Below are 22,737 nucleotides of genomic sequence, written 5' to 3'. Positions count from 1 at the left end.
AACAGGATACTGGAATGTCTAAGGCTCCAACATGGGGAAAAGCTCAACAGAATGACAGTGACGAACATGGGGGACCAGGGAGGGGACAAAGACTCCTTTTGCAGGAAAAATACACCTGTTATTCTTTCACCTTGTCAGCCTCTCTCATCCCTCTCACCCATTGTTCCTCCCTGTCTCCCAGTCTCAAGGTTTGTAAGAGAATCAAAGTCTGGAGTACTTCGGGCACTGAGCTGACAGATCACAGACAGGATCAATGTTTTAACTTGTCCTTTTGCACATTAGTTTGTGTTTACAACATTTTACAAGTTCATGGTGTTGTCTTGTGTGACAGTGCAGCACAGGGGAGATTTTCATCTGCTGTTCACTTAATTAAATTGTCAAGGAACACCTTGTTAGACTCATAGTTGTAGCTACACTGTGGTGTAAGGCAATAGCTTAAAAAAAATTGAGATTGTATGTCTCAATAGATCTTTAATTTCTGACTTTCCTTTAATCTACAGCAGACAGCACAACCTAATCTTTTCACTGATAAGCAGGAAATAATCTATTCTTGTATCTTAACCTTGGATTTGTGTTCATGGTGTTTCAGTGGTGCTTTTTAACAACACTGTTATGAAATATAGATTGATGTTTTACATTTAATTTTCTACTGATTATCACCACATTCATATTTTCTCACATTTCAAGATATCCAGGTTTAATATTGAGGATCTTGAGTTTTATCCAAACTTTCACTAAATTCAAAGGCTCCTCTGCTCCTGTTTATTTAGTGTGAGCTTGTTGACTTTATCTGCCAGCTTGGCCTGACCTCAAACAGCCACTCAATGTGAGCTGGACGAAGACCGAGATGGAAAATGGGGTCATGTCTAATCAACGCTGCTGTCATGATTATGTCCAGTTCACTCCAACCTGTAACCAGGCAACAGGAAGAGCAGCCACAAAGCTGATGTGACAGCTGCAGGTAGATTGCAAGTGGACGGATGGACAGGAAGCTTGGGTAGATGGGTGGGTGAAGTGATGGACAGCCTTGTTCTTTCCAGGCCGACTTACTGTACATGCCTCTGTATATTGAACTGAAAAAAATGAGTTGCTGAAGTAAACAGGTCAGAAAAAAAAATGTATTCCATTAACAAATATGCGTCACAAACTTATTGCACATGTGATCTATGGAGGAGGAAAGAGTTAAAGTCTTTGTCTTCTATATTTAGCTAAAGATAAAATGAGATATATGCCTACTTGAAAACCTGTTTTTGTTAAAGATTATTTGTCAAGAATATCTTAATAACAACTGTACTGATGCCTACAGTAAATCAATTAGGGAAGATTTTTTTTTGTTTCATGTATATAACTAACAACATTCCATGAAAACAAATTAAAAATTAAGCAGGTTACTGTTTGGAAGCCAAATAAATTGCAACAACGTACATCAGCAGTCAAAGAAGAAGCTTGGTTTTCTATTTATAGAATTGATATCTACAAGGGAAAAGGATAGTGGGAGGGTTAGGAAATCTTTGGGGACCACTCAGACTATTCTAATCTGTGTTATACTTCACATTTTTGTAAAACTGTTGTATTAAAGTCTTTAAAACACAAAAAAACATTAACTAAAAGCTGGTCTAATAAATGGAAAAAAATCTAAATTTCGACATTTCTGAGTAACACTTCTGTTCCTCGAGACTTCAGATATGCGAATGCAGAAATGGATTTAAAAAAATGATGAGGGCAATAACTGCTCTTTTCATATGGTTCACAAAATGGCCTGCGAAAAATGAATTCTACACACCTACACTCCAGGATCTTGATAACAACATCACTTACCACGGTCTTCTGCGGACATCGTACAGGTCAATCTTGTTAGGTGCCCTCCATGGAGTAGCTGCAGAGAGCAAGAAAATAAGTCACGGGCCACTCAGTGCATTCTGGGATGTTTCATATTGGATTATGTCAAAGTAATGATAATTTCACTCTGTCTGTCGGCTGACTAGTACAGTCATTTGATAAAATAATTGCCAGTCCTGCAGCTGAGGACCTCTAGAGTCAATTTACACTTAATATTGCTGTGAATTATAAGGCAAAGTGTTGACTTAGTGCCCTGGAGCCTACCTGGGTAGTATCGTGTCACTCCTGTGGCGCTGCCAAACACCTGCCAGCGCAGGGAGCTGTCCTCCCGCCGGTTTTCAATAAAGACCCTCTCCAGGGCTTGGGTCCAGTTTAATTCATTTAGGATGACTGGGGCTATATAAAAACACACAAAGAGGAACACAATAGGAAACGGGAACAGACTTTGACAAAGTTTTCATGGCATCATGTCCTCACAAAACAAACTATTCACACAAGTTTTTGGTGACAAACTATTCTTGCAATGAGCACAACCGAAACTATACTCTCAGTTATGTGCAGAAAAAAAGGAGAAAACTGCCTATGAGCTTATGGTCATGTGCCATTTTCACAAATTACAATTTACAATTACAAATTATAAATTGTATATAAATTTTCACAAATTAAACAGCCAAGAATTGTGAAACTATTTTTTATAATCCAATTTGCGTAGTCGTTTATATATTTTCTCACTAACGGATTCAAAACCAAGAATAATAGGCTGTAAATACAGAGCACCTTAAAGTAAAACAACTCAGGTTTTCTCTGTAAGTAACCCAAGGGTTGACTGTCTGCTGGACAACCTTGTCAATGGCAGCTCAGGGAAGCTAAGTACTTCAGGATGGATGTACGCAGGCCGCTTGGCTGGCGGTAGCCGTCTGAGCGTAGCATTAGTCTAATCTGTGTGATCTCTGTGGAGCGCAGAAAAGAGATCACCTTGGAGGAGGGTCATACCGTATGTCACTCACAGCATGTGGAGGATGAAGCCACAGCTGAATTTTTGATAGCAGCATACTATAAACTATTTCTTCAAAAAAGCAACAGTAGCTGTGTTAATGGATTTGTGGGTGTCTGGAGAAAGAGGTGAAAGGGAAAAAGAAGAAGCACTGATCTGTTGGTGCACGTAAGTGTTTTGAGTTTAACTGTGACGTCAAAGATATCTCACATGTCCATGGTGAATAGACTCATAGATGTGGAAAGAAGCATTGATCATCTAGTCAACAATAAGTGGAATAATACGCTGTAGCCAGGTGGCCAAAGAACACAACAAAATCATCAATTTGAGTCTGTTCTTTTGTGCTTCGCTCGCCTGTAACTTGTATTTGCACAGTCCTCATTTTTTTCCACTTGTGATCTGAATTATTCTTTCTATTCTTATACATCCTTTCAATGTGACACAATATGCAAGTACACACATACACACACACTCACACATACAAACTAAAATGCTTTCAATCTGTGTTTAATAGCTAAGCTGAAGTCAGAAGATGGGTGCAATCAGAGGTTTAATAGCCACCTGATTAAAGAGGAAACAAGACGAGGCGCTGAGCTGCAGAGAACTTCACTCGCTTCTCTGATTTAATTACTCAGCCAACCAAAGCTAGATAAGCCTCTGAACTGACAAGTCTAGTTTTTCTTCAACCCTCCGTTTGAATTCTACACAAATAAATGATCATTATCCACTTTTCACATGATTTTCAATTAGTCTTTGACAACCTTCCCCTATTTAATGTTTAAATCTTGCCCTGTAAAGTGGGGGATTCTCAAAGAAAAAAAGATTAATCACACAACATAACCTAAGACAAAAATATAAAAACTAAAAAATAAGTCTTTCCAAAAGTGTAGCTCAAAACTAAAATGTAGTATTATTACTCTATAAAGCAAATTAATGCAAACCAGCACACGCACAGTCACTCTCAGGCGTAACAGCAGTACTAAGCAGCGTCGGGAGGACAGGAGGATATGAAAGCCAAATTGCTGCCATCACCAAGGGGACCTCCTCTGCATGTTTTTCTCAAAATTCACAGACGTGAACACAAAAGAAGAATGGAGGAGTGTAGAGGCTGTCATACAAGTGAGTGTAAATGTAAAAACCCATCTGGGGAGGGGGAGATTGACGGAAAGAAACACAGAAATTAACACGAGTGAGTGGCTGCTTTCAAAGCTAGGAGAAAGACAATTTCTCGCCAATGAGGGCAGGAAGAGAGAAAACAAACCACCACAAAGCAAACTATGAAATCCTAAAATCAAAATAGCATACACAAGGTTCCTGCGCGTTTACATTTTCAAAATTCCTTTCTTTTCTAGACTCAAAATTCCCAGTATTTCTGTTGATTTTTAGGCCATTTTAGACATCCGAGTACAAAATCTAGATGTTTAACAAATAGTTTTAAAATCCAATTGTTGACATGTATTTTACATTCCATCTATGTCTGCTATTATGTTGCCAAATATTTGCCAGAAGATTATAGTTCTTAGGTACTGCAGTTCGTAAAAAATCACTTACCATCAAACCACAAAGCAAGCTGCACTGCAATAACAGTGAGCATAAGTATAAGTATTATCATATCTGCTCAATGAGAAAGTAAACTTGTGCTACCAAAGCTCTTAACAGTTTGCCTCAACATACTTAATAGATATTATCACAAACTGTACTCTGGTTCTTTTATTTCTTTGCTTTTCTATAAGAATAGGGGGAATAGTTTGGAAGCACAAAGCTTTTCTCATGCTCTCTTTTCTTTTTCCTATACTTATCCAGAACTGGAAAATCCTAAAAAAAAAAAAAAAAAAGAAAGAAAAGAAGAGCTCTTACTGGTTGTGCTAATCATGGGTAACAATTAAACAGGTCCTAATAATGGTATGAAATCTGGATGATATGAAGAACGTAAGGGTTTGAACTACAGACAAAAGTCTCTGATATTTCCATCATGAATCTAAAAACTTGCTGCCTTTGCTTTCATGACTCTGAAGCATTTCAGTGAGACCAGTGGTTGTATTTCACTGATACTTGTGTGAAGATTATCAAGGATCCAAACCACGCTTTTCAATTTCATCTAGGCTGTGCAATACTCCATGGTCAAAGAGCAGATCTGATTATTGTGTAAAAAAGTATTATCCTTCGAGCAGAAGCTATCACAGCAAGTTGCCGCAGCAGCTGTCTGTGTGCAGTGAAGTCCTGGGTGCTCGGAGAGGCACTGGGTCCGTAATGGTAGCTGTCCCTGCCAGGCCAAGGGCGAAGAAACATACAGGATATAACCCCTGTTAAAACTATCACCATCTCTGATACCTTAACTAACAACGAGGCATTAACTCATTCTGCCTAAGCAAAAATGATCTCATCATTACTTACGTAACTCAACGGCTGTGATATGTTTCCTATCTTTCTGCATGTGTGTCTTTCTTCCCAGTGAGCACATTTATGCAACACGAGAAAAAAAAAAAAAGAATAACCACAGGGGATACTGTGCATCTTTTTGTAATAACAGTAAACCGTAAGAGTATATATTCACACAGCCTTCAAGACAACGTCTGTCTGGTAAATACTGTCTTGAAATATTTTTTTTACACAATCCACAACATTGCAGCTTGAAACATACGGTACTTGGTCAATAACTCAATTTCTTTTCAATACATGTATACTGTGACATGGACTGTGTTCTACTTAAATGGACAGGTTGAATTTTCCCCATAGCTAAATTCAACTGTGCATGTAGGGGTAAATGAGAGTTGGTCACATCGTGGGTCTCTGAATGAAGGTTGATAAGGGACAGAGCAGAGTGCATGTGTTTTTATGCTGACAAGCAAAACTGGCAAAACAGCAATAAATGAGCCACCTTCACAGGTGGAACACAGGCCAATTTTTCCAACACACACAAAGGCCACATGTGCACTCGCACCCAGTAACACATATCTGCAAGGGATCTCTGCAGAAAAAGCTTCACATCAAAGATAACGAAACACAGAAAACTAACTCTATTTGATTTATTCAGTTAGGATATGCTGTGACTTCTCTGGACAGTTGATAAAAAGACAAATTTCCCCTGGGGGGGAAATATGCTCACACAGTCAGACAAGGCCTAAGCCCGCTGCGCTGGACTCATCGTTCACCTAGAATGCGCCTCTCTCTGATATCTTTAAAAGGTAATTCATCAGCACGCCGTTCCCCTGACATTTAGAGCACCCTTGGCTTTGTTCCTTTATGGAGCAAGACTGCACACCAAGTAGAGAAACAATTATGAGCAGGATTTATGGCGTATTTCCGCGTCAGGCCTCCAGTCCTCTCCCCTCACCACAACCTCCGCCCTATGACCTCCACCCCTAAACCCCAACGTAAACACATCCTTCACCACTGATGTACCAGAGATTAAGATCTGCACCTTATTGTCCTGTATTAATTCAACACTACAGAAATGAATACAGGCCTTCGCTGTGCACACACTGCAAAGAAATGGCACTGTAATATGCCTTGAAGGAACCCAAGTGGTCCCTCATAAGAAATCCATAATGGTAATGGAGCTAAACCTATTAGCTGAATCCCTTTGAAGAGCCATAACCATTAATGCTGCCATCGAAATAAAGCGCTTACACATTCGATGGTTAAAACAGAGTAACTAAGTGGTGGCGATGCTCAATCCTACTCTGATGTAAAGGTGACATTGCTCAAATCGACAGACAAGGTAACTGTAACTGTCAAGGTACACTGAAAAACGTACAGTTTTCATTGAAAAGAAGTGGGCTGATATTTGAAGTCAAAAGCTTTAAGCGTTAAGTCTGTTTAGCCTGTTTTGACAATCAAAACATGTTTTCTCACTTAATATTCAGCCATGCACATTGCAAGATTTTTCTGGATTTGTTATTCACCTCTAATGTGTTTTGCTCCCAGCTCAATACAATGGAGGGGAACAGAATTCGGTTTCAAGTATTCAAAGTGTTTGTAGAGCAGCATCTGCAAAATTCCACAGCGATGTTCAGTTTCAGCAAGAGTTAAAGTTCTGCTGGATATTTTGAAGACTTTTCAGATTGAAATAAAAAAACAAGCAGCTCGAGAAAACCAATAGCTTCACCCACAGTTCAAAATCGTCACACGCCTGCACCTTTGATTCTTCTGCATGTATCACCTCCTTCTCTTCCTCTCCACTGTCAACACAGTTCATTCTCCATCTCACCCTCCACTGTCCTGCTTCCTCCCTGTCTCTGCTTCTTTCTTTCTTTCCTTCAGGGTTGATTTTGAGCCTGGGTGAGTGTTAAAGAGCCTGAACCGTAAACCTTTCATCCTGCAGAGGAAAAGGCTGCAACAGGAACTGGCAGCATCTTACACATCCAGACAAGCTAAAACAACTTTTCATGGCTTAGTTTGACTAAATTAACGTCCAGGAGATATTCTACAACCTATGGCACATTATCTAAAGTTCGCACAGAATTCATCAAAAAATTATCTGAAACAGCAACATTAACTAATTACGATTACAATACGTGTGAGGAGTCTAAACAATTTCTATGAAAAATTTTGTTTAATAGGAGTGTATTTATCATTGAGGACCGCAGTTTTGCGAAATGGTAATGGTCCGACTCTGAAGCCAGGGAGAGGAAAGTAAAATTCTCTGAGGAGGGATGATAATTCAATATACACAAGAAGACAGAGGGGAGAGATCCCACCATACCTCCTGGGTGCTCCTCCAAATACATTTCCTAATTAAAGCAGAGCAGTAAATAACAAACACACAAAATGTAATTTGTGAGCCTGGTGGTGAGTGAAGTAGAGTTTGCTGTGCTGACTGTTCTAATTAGTGTGCGGGTAAATGATAGTGCCCCTTCACTGGGCACACACTATAGGGGTTGGATGTGTGAGGAGCAAAGAGAGAGAAAGATGTCTTTAAAGTCAAGAATGAAAGAAGTGCAGCCTGCAGAGTTTACGTCACTCTTCTTCTCCTTTGGTTTAACTTTAAATCCCTTTAAATTTTTTCCACTTTCTCTATTTTCACAAATCACTTTTGCCCCCCCCCCCCCCGCCCCCCAACACATTTAATGTTTGATGTTGAGAAGGGCTGAGTTGATCTCCCGCATGGCGTGAGCTGGTTGACAGTGAAGCTGAAGGGAATGTGCAAAACGAATACAGACTACATGTGTTCAAACTTACACACATACACTCACTCACTGGCAAAAACGACACTATGTAAGTCTCAAAATGTAGAATAATTCAGGTTGACAAATGTAGAATTTCAGTGCAGAGGTAAAGAGGCACACTCAACTTGAGAATATAAATATACATAAAAATACGGAAGGAACAAAGCATACTTATTATTTGGTCTTAGTTTTTGTGAAAAGGCCTGGGCTTCTCTATCTAAAGTTGCTTTTGTCCCTCCAGTGGCAGACGAGCTCTTGAAATTCATTTTAAACAAGATGAGATGGATCAGAAGCTGTTTGAACCAGGTGAAACCAAGCAGATGCAAATCTTTCTTTTCTTTTCAAATCTCAAACAACAGTGCATTGACTCTATCTGCTGTATCTGTTGCACTCAGTTTCTCTGCAGAACGTTATATACAGCTGCACTGAATCTTTTTTTTTTTTTTTTGCCCAGAGCTTCCTCAGGGGTAACAAAAAACAGACCAGAGAGTTCTGCACCAGCATGAAAGCTGATTTTCAAAATGTAGGGAGCATGAGCTTATTACTGTTTTTTGCAGGGAATTCAGGATTTGTTTTCAAATGAAGTTTTATAATTAATGTTTTAGCCTACACATCGTTTGTACTTGGTGTTACTACTGAGCACCCCCCCATTACTTCCTTTGTCTTTGACAGGTACTAAACAACAGCAAGCATTGTCTTGTATTTATTGTCGCATGGCAATAAGGCTCCAGGAATTGATCAAAAACCTCGTTCAATCGCAGTAACTTTTTCTTTCTAAAAAGGTGGGAGTTGTCTAGCACAGAATGGGAGGTGGATAAACTTTTTTTTTTTTAAAAGCAACTAGCTAATTAAACATACTGGGGCATTTAGCAGCTGAAAAGCCAAATATTCCACTCAGGAGTTGTTAGAAGAACTGTTACCTAACAACTTGGACCTATCAGCTAGAAAGGGGATATTGTCCAAACTGTGCTACCAGCTTTTTCTGCTGCTTCATCGTGAATGAAAGAACTTCAGCTGCTGGACCATCTTTGAATTCACCAAGAAGGTAGAAGGTCACCAAGAAGGTCTGGCTAAATATATAAAATGCTGTACTTCAGAAAATGTAAAGTGAACCTGATCAGTCTGTAAGGAGCAGTGGCTGGACTGCCAAGTGAAGTGAGCAGGGAAATGAAGGCCATTGTGTGTCAGTAAGTGTACGAAGGGTGGGGTGTGTGGTTGTGTGGGTTAATCGCCTGATACAGAAAAAAATGTAACTCCAGTCTTTCATCTGCACATGCAGTTAACCAGATGCAGCCATTCAATTCTGATAACCAAGTTCCTCACTGTGCATGACAACAATAGCAAAATGACAACATGACGTTAGGCTGGTGGAGAAAAAGCCCCATGCAGCGGATTTAAACTTCACATCTAATGAAAGAACTTCCCACATTAGATGTCAGTTTCCTTTATTCCCTGCTGGGAACGGTGGCTGCATGGTCTCTCACAAACACTAACGTATTCCTACACTGTGTACACTACACTCACATAATTGCCACCTTTTTCACAAAAGGCTGATTCACAATGTTATACATTTTCAACTTGTCATAATGTAAATGCAGTGGTGAAATGGCCCAGCTTGGATGCATATCCTCTATCTGTGAGAGTGAACTTGGTATGAGGAAGATTACACTGACTCTGTATATTCTTCCACTGTTCACATACTTTTTAGTGATTATTTCAGAGATTATATTCTCAGAGCTCCTCCCCTACAACCATCAAAACATTAACTGAGGGAATAAAACCTTCTCCTGAATAGACAAAACCACCTACATCCATTTATTCCCCTGTGGGTGTGTTGTGGTGTCCATTTTGTAATAAGCAATGATAATTAGATGAAAATTGTATGAATGTTTGACCTAAGCTAATTAGAAAGTTTGCAGACTTGGCAGCAGGAATCAGCAGTGGGATAATGAATCATAAAATGGTTCATTACTGCACTCAGGGAACACTCTCAATCTCAATAAATGGACATGAGGCCTAGCAGACAAATCAAACCAAAACGCACATATCGCCTCATTTAACTGCTGAACGGACCACAATGAAAAATTTAAAAAAAGCTTTTCTTTGCACAAAGTGGTTTCTGTTATCAAAGTGACTACTTTCTCCTCTCATCTGTTTTCTTTCTGTCTGTCCTTTCTGTCAGTCAATTTATTTCGCAAAGATACAGCATAAACAGATCAAAGCCAGATACTTCCACTGCACAGAGCACAAGTGAAACAAGCAGCAAAGACTCTTTCAACAACTGTTGGAGATTATGCTGTAATTTGGACAGTGTGCGATTCTTTCGACAGCTTTCTCTGCCTGTCCTCGGGCTTCACCCTGAAGAGAGAGCACTGAATCTACCCACTCACACTGCCTCTCTTCTGATACTCCTAAATCCACTAATATACTTTAGATCTAGACCCCTCAAGACCCAGAGGACATCAATCCGCCCACATTAGTTTCCTCAGACATCGTCTCCAAGGTACCCTGCAGGCTCCTGTTGCTGGGCCTAGAGCAGAGCACAACATATTGATAGTAAATAATCCTTTCTCTACCATTTCCTTGAAGCCAATGCAAATCATGTCACATGAACTTGATAAATTTCATTATAACTTATTAAGTTAAAAGATATTCCATGACAGTTTCCTCTAACTACCAAAACATATAAGGAGAAAAGAGATATATAACCTTTTATATCCCACATTATAGCACTCCTCCACAAAACCTGTCAAAAACGTGAGTCTACACATCTCAAAATGCAATTTGACTATTGACAGTTCAGTGGTAGTTTTGGGGCTGTTTCACTAATCGATGCAAATTTAGGGCGATCAGTACATACTTAATTTTCATCTTTTTCCATATTTTACAAAAAACAGGAAAACTTCATTGTATATTAATAGAGCAGAATCTCCAATAAAGTCGTTCTCATTCAGGTATTTTTATTCCTTTTGTCAGACGGCTAACACATTCAAGTACTGCTGTGGAGTAAATTCAGCTATACTTACAAGTGCAATGATATACAAATCATTCTAATGATGGTGGAATGTCTTGAAAGTTTTCCCACACAGGCCACAGAATTGTGCCGATGGATATAATTCCGTTAATAACTTCATTCCCGAGCATGTATGCTGAGAAGAAGGACAGTGGTCCAATAAATTGACCCAGTCAAGCTATAACAGTAGCTCAACTGTGTATGTAACTGACTTTTGGTTGGGTGCTTTGAATGGACAATAACCCCAAATACAGTTCATAACTGACTGGCCATTAAGCTTTTGAACTGGCTACCAAAAGCATCCAGTCAAGGTGCAACTTGTTACAAAACATTTACCTATATATTAGGCGCACTGTATTGATTTCAGAAAAATTAAATGTATGTATCGCAGTCACTCAAGACAAAGATAACTTCAAAGATGTTACTAAAAGGGAACTATTACCATGACATTCATGTTCAATATATGTCTATGCAAAATGACAGTAACTGTATGTTCGTGCATGGAACATGTTGTTTGGTCACAAAGCATCTTTAAGAACGACTTTTCGTTTTTGCAGCAACATGCTTTTCAACTGCCTATTTATCAACAACTTAAACACAGCAAATGTGTTCATAATGGCCTTGGCACAAAATCTGCAGTTGACAATCTCAGCACAGCAGACCGCGCACTGGGAGCTAACTAAACAACATCAATCGTAAACATTTTCCACTGAGCAGAATAAAAAAAAAAAAAACCAACAATTCCATGCACTGTGCCACTCTACTTCTCTAGACTCCACCGATCTCAATCAAGAGTCCTTTATTCTCTGACTCATATCCTCAGACAGGGGGAACCAGAGCTGCCACAAAATGGCTCCAGGAACAATGTGTAGGCCTGATTGCTCTATTGTGAGTTAGCTTTGGCCTTTGACATGTCCTCCTGAACCGAGAGCGTCTAATTCTGACAAGACTTGTCTGGAGACACTGCTGGAGGGCACTGTTACAGACAGGTGCCATACACTGTCTGTTCAACAAAGAAAGTGGAGCGCAAGACTATAACAGAGAGAAAAAATTGTCACAGTAAAAATCCCTGTCTCACTGCACAGGCTCTGCTTTTTTGAGTCTTTAAAGAGGCTGGCAGAAAGTGTCCAAAAAATCAGAGGTAGATAACAGAGAGAGAATCCCAGAAGGTACATGTGTTCATTTTTGTACATTTGGCAGCTGCAGACCAAGGAGTGTGTTATGTCTGCAGGCCACCATGGTGCCAGGCAGGAAGGGCAGGGTCCACAAGCAGGGGAGACCATGCCCACATGGAAAAAAATTAAATTAATAAATATGGTTCAGATCGCGTGGGAGAGAGCATCTGTCATCTGAAATCCTGTTAGTGTGCTGAAGTGCTGGCTGATATCAAAGGAAGAAAAGATTAAATTAACAAGAGAGATGGGAGTGGTCAAGTCAGAACAGAGCCCTGCCATCCAGCCATGAGCCGACACTGTGTATGAAAATCAAAAAGCCTTCTAATACATCCAATCTATCACAGATAAAAGAGCTGGCAGCATTACCAGTCGCTTCATAAATCTCTTTAAATCACTGTCTTGTGACCATTTTACCAGTTTCTTCCAACCAAGAAAGCACAAATTACAACATTATTGGCATTATGAAATTGAAACTTACAGCCTTTGTATATGTCTGTAGGAATCTGGACTGCACTGGAGGAATAGTTGACCTTATTTTTAAAATTGGGATCATCCACAAATTCCAGTTCCAATGTGGACGTGGTCTCCAGTGGGGCTTCCTCTTCTCCATCCTCCGTCTGCTGAAACACACACGCATGCAAACACACACCCATTTGTTATTGAGTTACAATAACAAATGGAAAGAAAAGGCAGGGTAAACATAAAAATGTCAAACTGTATTCTCTCACTACCTGTACAGTGGATTCAGAACACACATGTATACATTACATCATACATTATTATTACTATGTTATTCATACATTATTATTACTATGTATTATTTTTCTTACAGACTCTCAGAATTTGGATAAAGTTATGGTCTGTTAAGGTCAATAATTGCAATTACTCCGCCCGCTGTCTGCCCTCAGATTAGGTGGTTCTGTTCTGTCCTTCTCATCAGAGAACAACAGCAGGTATTAAAGCAGACACCAAACAGAGAGACACACTCATTAGTAGCTGTGATGACTATCACAGACATGAGAGGTGCCAGATGAATTAACCCCACAAATAATTTAACCTGCACCACTTAATCACAGTTTAGTATCCAACCCATATGAATAAAAGTATATCTATTAAGCATATAAAAGCAGAACGGACACTCTTCTCCCTTGCTTTTATCACTTTAAATGTCATTTAAACCTTTAAAAAAAAAAAAAGTATATTCAGCCTCAGTTTTTTTCCAGGTAGTCCACTATAATTTATTAGAAACGACTAATGGACAGATGGAGTGTTAGGGAAGTGGCAGATATATAGGAGTCAGAATAGAAAGGAAATGGAAATTTAAGAAACTGACATTTATGTTTTTAATCTTGATAAGTAATGTAGATAAATCTGCATCTGTTCCCACAAGATGAGATGATTGTAGGATTGGGAAAAAGGGTAGCTAGAAATAACACCGCTGTCTGACTCACTTTATCAGCTTTATCTTGAATTCAGAAAATAAAATGTAGGACTAACAGTTGACTCTTTATTAAACATATCACTCTGTCGTTCCTCCTTTACTAGCTACCCTTCATTAAACTTCATTCACTAAACATTTTTAAAAGAAAATCCCCATCTTAGACCATCCTTACGAATTCAAACAAAAGTGATAAAAGAATCTGGAATGAGGTCAACATGCTCTTTTTATTTAGATAAAACAGCATGGGTTAATTGGATCTGACATGACTGAAAACTGTTTGTTTTGAATGATCTGAATCAAAAACCCATGTCCATTGCAGAAAATGATTGATGAGTTGAGTCTAATTGACTATTAAAATACAATTACAAGCTGCTGTAGGGACAAGCCAGGGGAGTGTTGAGTGAAGCCTCAGCTGACGTAAACAGAGTAAGATACCGAAGATAGTGTTGTGACAGAGACCAGCTCATGACCAAGTTTCCATGTCTACAACTTGTGTAATATCAGAGTGTGAGTAGAAAATGAGCATCATCATTTAAGACATGAATCAGTACTCCATCACCAGTAATCAATTAAAAAGTTATTCAAAATTTCTTAAAGTAATATAGTTAAAGCTTTTATTTCGACATTTCAGAGCATTTTCTTAAAAGGAAAAGCAAAAAGGCAAAGAAGTGAATTAGCCAAAGAAGGATGGCTTCCTCCAAGAATCAGAAGCTACAGGAATGTGTGACCGAAACAGTAAACGCATAAACTTTAGCGGTAGTTTATTTTGTATTTCACACTTTTCCTATCACCATTTGATATATAGAGCTTTGATTTCAAAATTACAAGAAAGTTAACACTCATTAAGCTTATTAATTTATTTACAAAACTAATACCAGCAGCATTGGATTGCGGTCAGGGTTTGAACTCAGAGGTTTGAATAGTCAGCTTCCCGGTAGCAAAAAAAAGTCCCCCCACCTCAAAGTCAGAGTTCTAACTCACATGCCCCTAATTCAAAATCTAATGTGGCTGCCCCATGCATGATACACTATTTGGCAGTTGTACACATAGCACTGTCCAACCTCTATCAGCGAACCTATTGCTACAGCGTTAGTAATAGTTAGCTTGGAAAGTTAGCCAAAAAATTAGCAAATCCTATTGAGGGAAATGGAACACAGATTGATAAAATCAGTAACAGTGAACCTGACTAGGTTAGGGATTTTGGTTTTTAAACAGCACTAACAGTGAGGTTAAGGTGTCTGTTTATCACTCAGTGTGACACTAATTCTCTCATGGTCGGTACGAGAGTCTTTTTTTTCTTTTTTCCTTCTCCAGAAGAGCCCAATCATAATTAACCAAGGCAGTGTCTAATTAGAAGCTGAATAAATCCATACAGGAAAGACTGATTGGTTCATTTTCCTCAACCATCCACCACCTGTTTTGCTCGATTCATTAAACAATTTGTTAATTTTATCTCCTCATTCTCAAAGTTTAATTAAAGGCTGGAGAGGCCAAAGATGACATTTCCAAGCTTCTTTTCAGTCCCACCTTCAGCTGACCAAGGCTAACCTTAAACATGCCACTTGTGACTATATGAGTGTCTTTAGATCAAAGAGAGCATGCAGTTCTGTGATGGAGATAAAGTCCTTCAAATAAACAAGGATTACTCTATAGATGAAAACATTGATAAATATCTGCTTAAATATTTAACAGGCAGCATAGTTTGTAACAGCTGACAAGCAGAAATAATCGATTTCAAATGAAAAGTTTCATAATCAGTCTTGTAATAATGCCTTTTATGTATTTGATGGTTGTCTTACAAGTAAATTACTACTCAGAGACATGACTGACGATAATTTTCTACCAGACAGACTAATGTATCTCATTGAAAGTCTCAGACCAAGGAATGTTTTCATTTTTAACCAGGATGTGTTGACTGTTCTTTGCATAAGTAAAAGCTACATTTTTTTCTTTTTTTTTTTTACGTTTTACACGTGTCTGCTTTTCATAAATAAATGTATTTTAACCCAGGGTCAAAATTAACTTTAAGGTAAAAAAAAAGTACATTTGCAGAAACCTAATCAAATACAACAGAATAAGGATTGAAGGTTGTTGAACAAACCTGAAAAGTGGCAAATAAAATGCTTTTCATCCTCAACACTGGAATGAACGTAACACATGCTTTAGCACATCCCATTGCACTTTTGCATCAAGGGCACAGTGACAAGAGGATAAATTAACAAGGTATAGCCTACAAGAGGGAAAAGAGTGTGCCAATGACTTACCTTTACTTGAAAGCAATTTTGTATGACATCTTGCTAACCGTAAAGAATTTTATTCAAGCAGCAGAACTTGATTGAAAAGCCATTGAGTGAAGCAGGAAAGGGGAGCACTTTTAGGATACCGGTAGGATTTCAGAGAGAAATGACCTCTGCTTGTCTTCTGCCGTTGGTTAGGGTTGGTGATGTGAAGGTCAGAGGTGTGTCACTGGCTCGGCCTCAGTGTGCCATGTTAATGGTGACCGATGCTCTCCAATTAGATGAGCTGACAGGCTCTAAAGTGCTGTGTCATTAATCACGAGATAGGCATGCACAAAGAGAAAATCCCACCATGATTTATTGCTCCTCTGCTTCACTTTCTTACTTCTTTTCCCATCTTTTTGTGCTCTGGTGATCTACAAAGGGACTCTTGCAGTCTTGCACACTCAAACTTAATAAATCAGGGGGTATGGGTTCCAAGTGGCTATCCTGAGGAAGAACTGCAAGCTGCAGCCAGAGTGGCGGCATGGTGAGACCGATGACTTGTGGAGCTTACCCAGCCTGCTTGCCCTTATTTGCATGCCGTTTATGTTTTTTGCTATGAATTAGATGCATGAAAAGTGCTTCCCTACTGTCTGAAACTGTGATATGGATTGTGTTAAGGTCTGACGTGTTTTTATGGACATACTTCTGTCACACCCCGCAGTTCAGATACGCCTCTAATACAGCTGTGTCTGGGAGAGAGAGAAAACTCCGGAAATTACATCAGGAGAAGGAAACTGAATTCCCTGTCACATGCATGTTGGCCTGCCCGTGCTCTATCATACCAACTCACCATACAACAGTGTCACCTCACTAATGCACACAGACAGAGCAGGATCCTATGACCGAGGGAAGAGAGAGCATCAACACCGAGAAGGCCAAGGGGAGGGGTGGAGAGGACTTGCAGGAAATAGTAGAAGGGGAAGGTAGAAAGTGGATCAGGGAAGATTTAGTGGGGTTAAGGCAAGCAGACGGGGGAGAGAGAAGCAGTCCGCACTGTACTCACATAGTCTGAATCCGCTTTGGAATCGTAGTATGAAATGGCATTCTCCTGTGCAGAAAAGAAAAGTAAGAAGAAAGATGATGAAAGAAGATATAGCAGCGCCTATATCATCCGCGACCTGTGGTGGAAAGCTAGAGAGAGTCATGGTTATATTCAATCACACTGTTCAGCATGAGAATATAATCAGCATCACAGAACACAGGAGTAGTGTGATGTGGAATGAAAGGCGAGAAGATACTGAGGAATGTAATGCATCTGAGTGATGCTTTTTAAGTACGATGTGGTATATGTGGCACATGTTTGAACTTGTGTTTTAAACACAAGTGCAGCGGAAAACCGTTTGTGCTTTGTTTGTGCGGCACAGCGATGTATGCTCAAATGGTTTGCAGTGGGAGTAGAATAAACTCAAAAGATGACTCTCTGTGGGAGACTTATTAACCTCAGCTGGTTGTGTTTTCAGCCCAGGCAAATAACTCTCACAAGAGGGCACAAACTCAAAACGGAGAGGAATAAAAATTTATGCCACTGTGTTACACTGTTTAGTTCTAATTAATAACTTAAGTTTCCATCCACCAGCTAAAGCCCAAGATTCATCCTCTTACCATCAAGCTTTTACACTTGATCCACCCCCATACCAAGGACTTTAGCCTCCCAGACGTCCTCTTCTCCTCTGAGCTTGCATCCTTATCTGCCATAGAGGCAGGCGTGAGGGCGGTCAGGGGCTGAAGCAGCGGGCAGCGTCTGTGTGGTCTGCCTCATTATCATGAGGAGGCTGGCTGAGGACACGCTCTCAAGGGCACCACAGTGACTGTATCGCCCTCACTAGCTGTGGTCATGGTCTGACAGGTGAAGACTGATGACAGAGAAATACTCTTCTTTTAAGGTATTGCCTTACTTTATTGAGACTTTTCTTTCTTTAGTTCTTGCTCACTATTATTGTTTTGTTCACCATTAGTTTAATCTTTCTCCTGCTATTTTACGCATGGTCTCATTTTCCCTCAATAAATACACACAGTTTCACAGCTTTTTCCTCATGCACAGATTCTTTATGTCTCTCTTAGCCCTCAACTTTCTCTCAGACCCTTTAATAAAAAAAAATCAAATAACTCACTTAAGGAGTTCTTCTTGGACCAGATCATGAACCTAAACCAAACACAGGACGTAGACAGATGCGAAAGGAAAATACAAAGGAGGAGCAGAGTCCCCCCCCCCAGATACATCTCCTCAACTTACCAGCACTCCCTCTGCTCCCCAGCTCTGAAAGAGCTCAGGAGGAAGGTGGAAGGAAAGAAGCAGAGTGGAGGGATCAGAGCAGATTGTTCAGGGAGTACACTGGGTTAAGTTTGAGGTTAGGGATGGAAGCTCAGGTCGGACTGATATGAAGGGATGAATTGAGAGAAAGGAGATGGGTGGTGGTGGAGGGAGTAGCTGGGAAAGAACTGCTAAAAATAGCCCATGCCTTTGCAGAGAGAATGGAGAAATAGTGTGAGTGAGACTGTTGTATCTGCCAGGAGGATTGATCTGAAGCCCAGTCCTGCCAAGATCGGTTCCTCTCTTCTAAAGAGTTTACTCACTCTACTGCGGCATTACAACTGATTATTCAGAACTGCTTCCTGTAAGTAAACGCCCGGTTCCTGGCACTCAAGGGACACCATTCAGCATCTTTACTCAAACACAGAGAACATTAAAAAAAACAGTCAAATAAGGAGTGAAGAGAGGCTTCAGTATAGGCATCCAATCTGCAGAGCCCCTTCTTTACACTTTACAATTTCATTTTACAATTTATTTTGTTTGCATCTACTTTATTACTGCACCTTATCACAAATAAAATACACAAAGAGGGTGTAATTCAAACCAGACTGAACAAAAGTGAGCACTTTTTGGACAGTACCCTTCACAACTATCATGTAATACCTAATGATATATGATCAAAGAATATGTTCATCTTTGCAGCTGTAAGACAATCTATGCAACAGAGCCGCAAACACATTTTATGTTTGGTTTCTCTTTAATTGCCACCTGCCTTTAGCTGCATTTTAACCACAGGAGCCTTTTTCAGGTATCAGTCTCTTTTGGGGGTCCTTTTCTTCACACATTTCCACTGTAGGAACAACGTTTCTAAGGAGATATCTTACCTTTGATAATGGCCCTGGTAGGTAAGGCAGTACTTTTGAGATTGCCCTGAACATTCTGGTTGAGGCTTTCAGTGCTAAATGATCCTAACCCATTGAGTAATCCCAGCATTTTATCTCTATATTTCTTTCTAAGTTTGATCTCCACAACTGCTGATAAAATCTGTTAACCCTCTACAGCAGGAATAATTGCTACGGTTTATGAACACAACATTCAAAGTCAGACATTTATGCCCTCTTCAACATGCCACAAACAGACAGGCACATTGCATGTTGCATTGGTTAAATGCAGAATTAATAAAAGGGGATAGTTGTCATTGTAACGAGAATATCTTTACCTAAGGAATAAAACATTATTCTCCAACAACCCATAGTAATGTGAAACATTAACTGACTGTTCATGAATTCAGCTGGAATACACGTCAACTGCTTTGGGTGTCTTCTGTGGAGAACAGGAAGCACCGATCACAGCGAGAAAGCATTGAATCGGAGCAATAAAATGTTAACGTCTAATTGTTTCCTAATGGTTACATTCCACGGCAGAAATGAAAACGCACATAATCTGTGGAAATGTTTGAATTAACTATTTTATAATAATAAAAATGAAGCTCACTTTTTCATTTGACTGCTGTGTGATAGTCCCAACAGTAAGAAGCAAAGTTTCACACCTCAACAGACTTAACTGTCTGATCTACCCTCAGAACTCTGTGGAAATATAAAAGACCCAGGGCCTGAAATAATATTTCAGCTTTCTGTAAGAAACCTTGGACTTTTAGGTTCTGTGTGCTGTTGATCAAAACGGGCCATCTGGTATCTTTTCTGTGTCTCGAGGGGAACGGCTGATTTTCCATCACCACTAAGAATAAAACCACAGCATTATCAGCATCAGTAAATAGATCAAAACAATGTTAAAGAAACAGGAAATAGATAAACTTCTATGGGGTATCCCATAACTATGGGGTAGTTTTCACAGTCATTTGAACTATAGATGGTATATCCAATCACACACAAGAATGCACTGAAGAAATGGCTCTATGTTAATGAGTCCGAGGCCACCGTGACCCTCTGAGCAGCATCAGTGTAGAAAGGCCATCTGGTGCGGCTGGTCACAGGTCTCTATGGGCTCAGAGTCTGGGTTAAACACACATTTGATTCGATGCCAGCAAAGCCAGCAATTATCCCACACTGATCTCCTTGCTGTAGGGACATGCAGAGATATAATGCATGATCTTATACATTTTGAACGCACTTTTTAATATACACACTGATATGTGTAGCGTGCATCTGCAAAGGCTCAATACACTCACACCTAATGCACAAGTAAAAGTCTTAGAAAGTCCCTCTGACACAAAGTGCTATCAGTAAATTAAATCTATCACACCGAGTGGACCAACAAATTCCAAACGGGAGACAAACACTGAGGTCAGTTGGTGATCTCCAGCCCCTCCCCTCCATCAATCTTCCCCTGCTCATCTCCTACCCCGCTTCCTTTCCTCAGCCTTATCTCAATCTGCTTCCTCTCTTCTTCTTTTGCTCTATCACTCCTCCTCCTCCCTGCCATGTCTTATCTTCATCTTTTCCCATCTCTCTTTCCTCAATACAAGCCACATCTCGCCAATTTCAGATTTCAGCAAAAGCGGCAGCACGTAGGTTAGATGCCTACTGTTGCTATAGAAACCACCCTTCTGCTCTAGATTACAATGTGACTTTGTCTCCTCGCCAGTGCTACAATGTCTGCTAGTTTTCATGTCTGACCAGATACATGCCTGCATATATTTTGTCCATCTGTCTGATGGTAAAGATCTTTGTCATCCAGCATATTTTACTGTAATTAATATATCTTCCATGTTATTTCAAAGTCATCTCTTGCTTGTAGTTGCACAGTTAAAGCACATAATCCTCTTTAAGATAAGGGGTCAAAACATTTAAAAAACCCAAATTTCTATATATGAGAAGAAGACCTTGACAGGTGATTTATCAAATAATGTACAGGGCAACAGTAGTAAATGAAAAATGGCAGGTAGATTGGTATAGATAAAATGCTGCCATACATAGAAGTACAGAGTATAGTTGCCAGGACTAAATCTTTTGAATTTGAATTTGTGAGCTTTCTAAATGTGCTGGCTGAGACAGGTTGACATTTGAGTGTGAGACAAGCGCTCCATCATGGGTGGGGACAGATTACAGTCATATTCATATCTCCTCTGGACACCTGCTAATGATTTTATAATTACAGAACACACTCTGTGCCTCTGCCGTGCCCTGGGGTGTGCACACAAGCATGCAGTAACACACACACAGTGCACCTCTCCTCTGGCCTCGATAGTCTTGCAATCATTCCTAGCACCAGTTTCTCTAATGGAAGCTGACATTATATCAAACACAATAAAGGATTTCATTTACTGCTCTTCATTAACCCGTGCGCACCAGCCCATAAGGTACACATCAACACACACACACACACCAAGCTCTCTAAGAGCGAAAATTCTGCCATAATAAAGAACAAAAACCTTCGGATTGTACACAGTGAGTAAAGTATCCAGAAAAGCTGTTATAGAGAAATACAATCTAATTTCTTTCTTTATCTCTTTCTTGCCTCTTTTGCTTCCTGGTATCCATATAACCAATTATTGGGTGTCAAATGGCACAAAACAAAATGCATTCGAATAGGATAATACTCCACAAAATTCTACAGTAGGACTCTTCAATGAGAGGTGCAATCAGCCAGCCTTAGCACATGCTCACACATGGCAAACAGATGCATTACAATTTACATATGTTCAGCATGTAATGACTGACATTCAATTTCTTCTGGAGAATGGAAATGTATAGGCTACACAAGGGCATTCTTACAAGAAGGACAGATGTCAAAGAGGAAATCAAGTGAATGCCATCAGAAACTAATTTGCTCAGCTCATTTCATTTAGTTTATATGGCCCATAGGTTTGTATGAATGTGAAAAGGTGAACAGAGGTAAATTAATCACTGACTTGTAAAAATATGTCAGAGATACAAAAACCCTTTAACCACTGTGATCTTGAGTTAAAGAGGTGGAGCGTAAATACCTTTGGTTCCGTTTTGATTTCCAGTAGTTAATGTTGTACCGAGTGCAGATGCAATGCTTATTCACAGAAATGTTTTCCTGCGTTGTTATTCGGAGAGCAAGACCATATAAACTTATACACTTTGATAGTTTATTAGGTATATAAAACCAATGCAGTCTAAGGGCTTCAGCATGGTTCTGAATCCTCTCTACATTGGTGCTTCACACAGTGTCGCAAACACATGTCTCTGTGTTAAAGCATGTTGCTGCCACTTAGGGGCAGTCTTATATGGGCTACTCTTGCTAATATTCATACTGTTGCTGGTCCATTAGCTTTGTTCTGTAGCAGAAAGACAGACGTCATATTAAAATTAAGAGTTCCAGTAGCTGTTGAAAATACAAAAGCTAAATATACAGCAGGATTGTGAGGCACGGTCATCTTTGTGATGAGATCTCCTGTGATTGTCCCCCGTCCTCTTTAAACTTTCAACTAATCTACATTCGATCCACACATTGTTTATCTGCAATAATCCAACAATCCGGGATGAAATCCTACTTTCTTGAAGCCATCGCTTTATTGTCTGACTTTTCTATGAGAGGCAACAGGGTATTGCTGTTGACTTATGTTGTGTTTTACTGAGAGGAATCCC

The 22,737-nt window shown here is 39.7% G+C and overlaps 1 protein-coding gene across 6 annotated transcripts in view; it reads right to left on the bottom strand.

Annotated features, from left to right (window-relative positions):
- Nucleotides 1–22,737, bottom strand: part of cacna2d2a (calcium channel, voltage-dependent, alpha 2/delta subunit 2a) — a 138,900-nt gene that overhangs the window by 35,696 nt on the left and 80,467 nt on the right. For 2 of the 6 annotated variants that reach the window (XM_072381975.1, XM_072381977.1), the window contains exons 5-8: nt 16,916–16,960; nt 12,668–12,809; nt 2,104–2,235; nt 1,819–1,876 (exon numbers count right to left, since the gene is read on the bottom strand). In XM_072381975.1, the coding sequence (XP_072238076.1) occupies nt 1,819–1,876; nt 2,104–2,235; nt 12,668–12,809; nt 16,916–16,960 (377 nt within the window). The remainder of the gene's footprint in view (nt 1–1,818; nt 1,877–2,103; nt 2,236–12,667; nt 12,810–16,915; nt 16,961–22,737) is intronic. The other 4 variants (XM_072381976.1, XM_072381978.1, XM_072381979.1 and 1 more) reach the window with 3 other exon arrangements.

This window comes from Leuresthes tenuis, unplaced genomic scaffold (genome assembly GCF_036924035.1).
Source record: "Leuresthes tenuis unplaced genomic scaffold, fLeuTen1.0.hap1 SCAF_3, whole genome shotgun sequence".
Classification (NCBI taxonomy): domain Eukaryota; kingdom Metazoa; phylum Chordata; class Actinopteri; order Atheriniformes; family Atherinopsidae; genus Leuresthes; species Leuresthes tenuis.
Note: the sequence above shows the minus strand (reverse complement) of the source record. Positions and strands in the feature narration are given on the sequence as shown.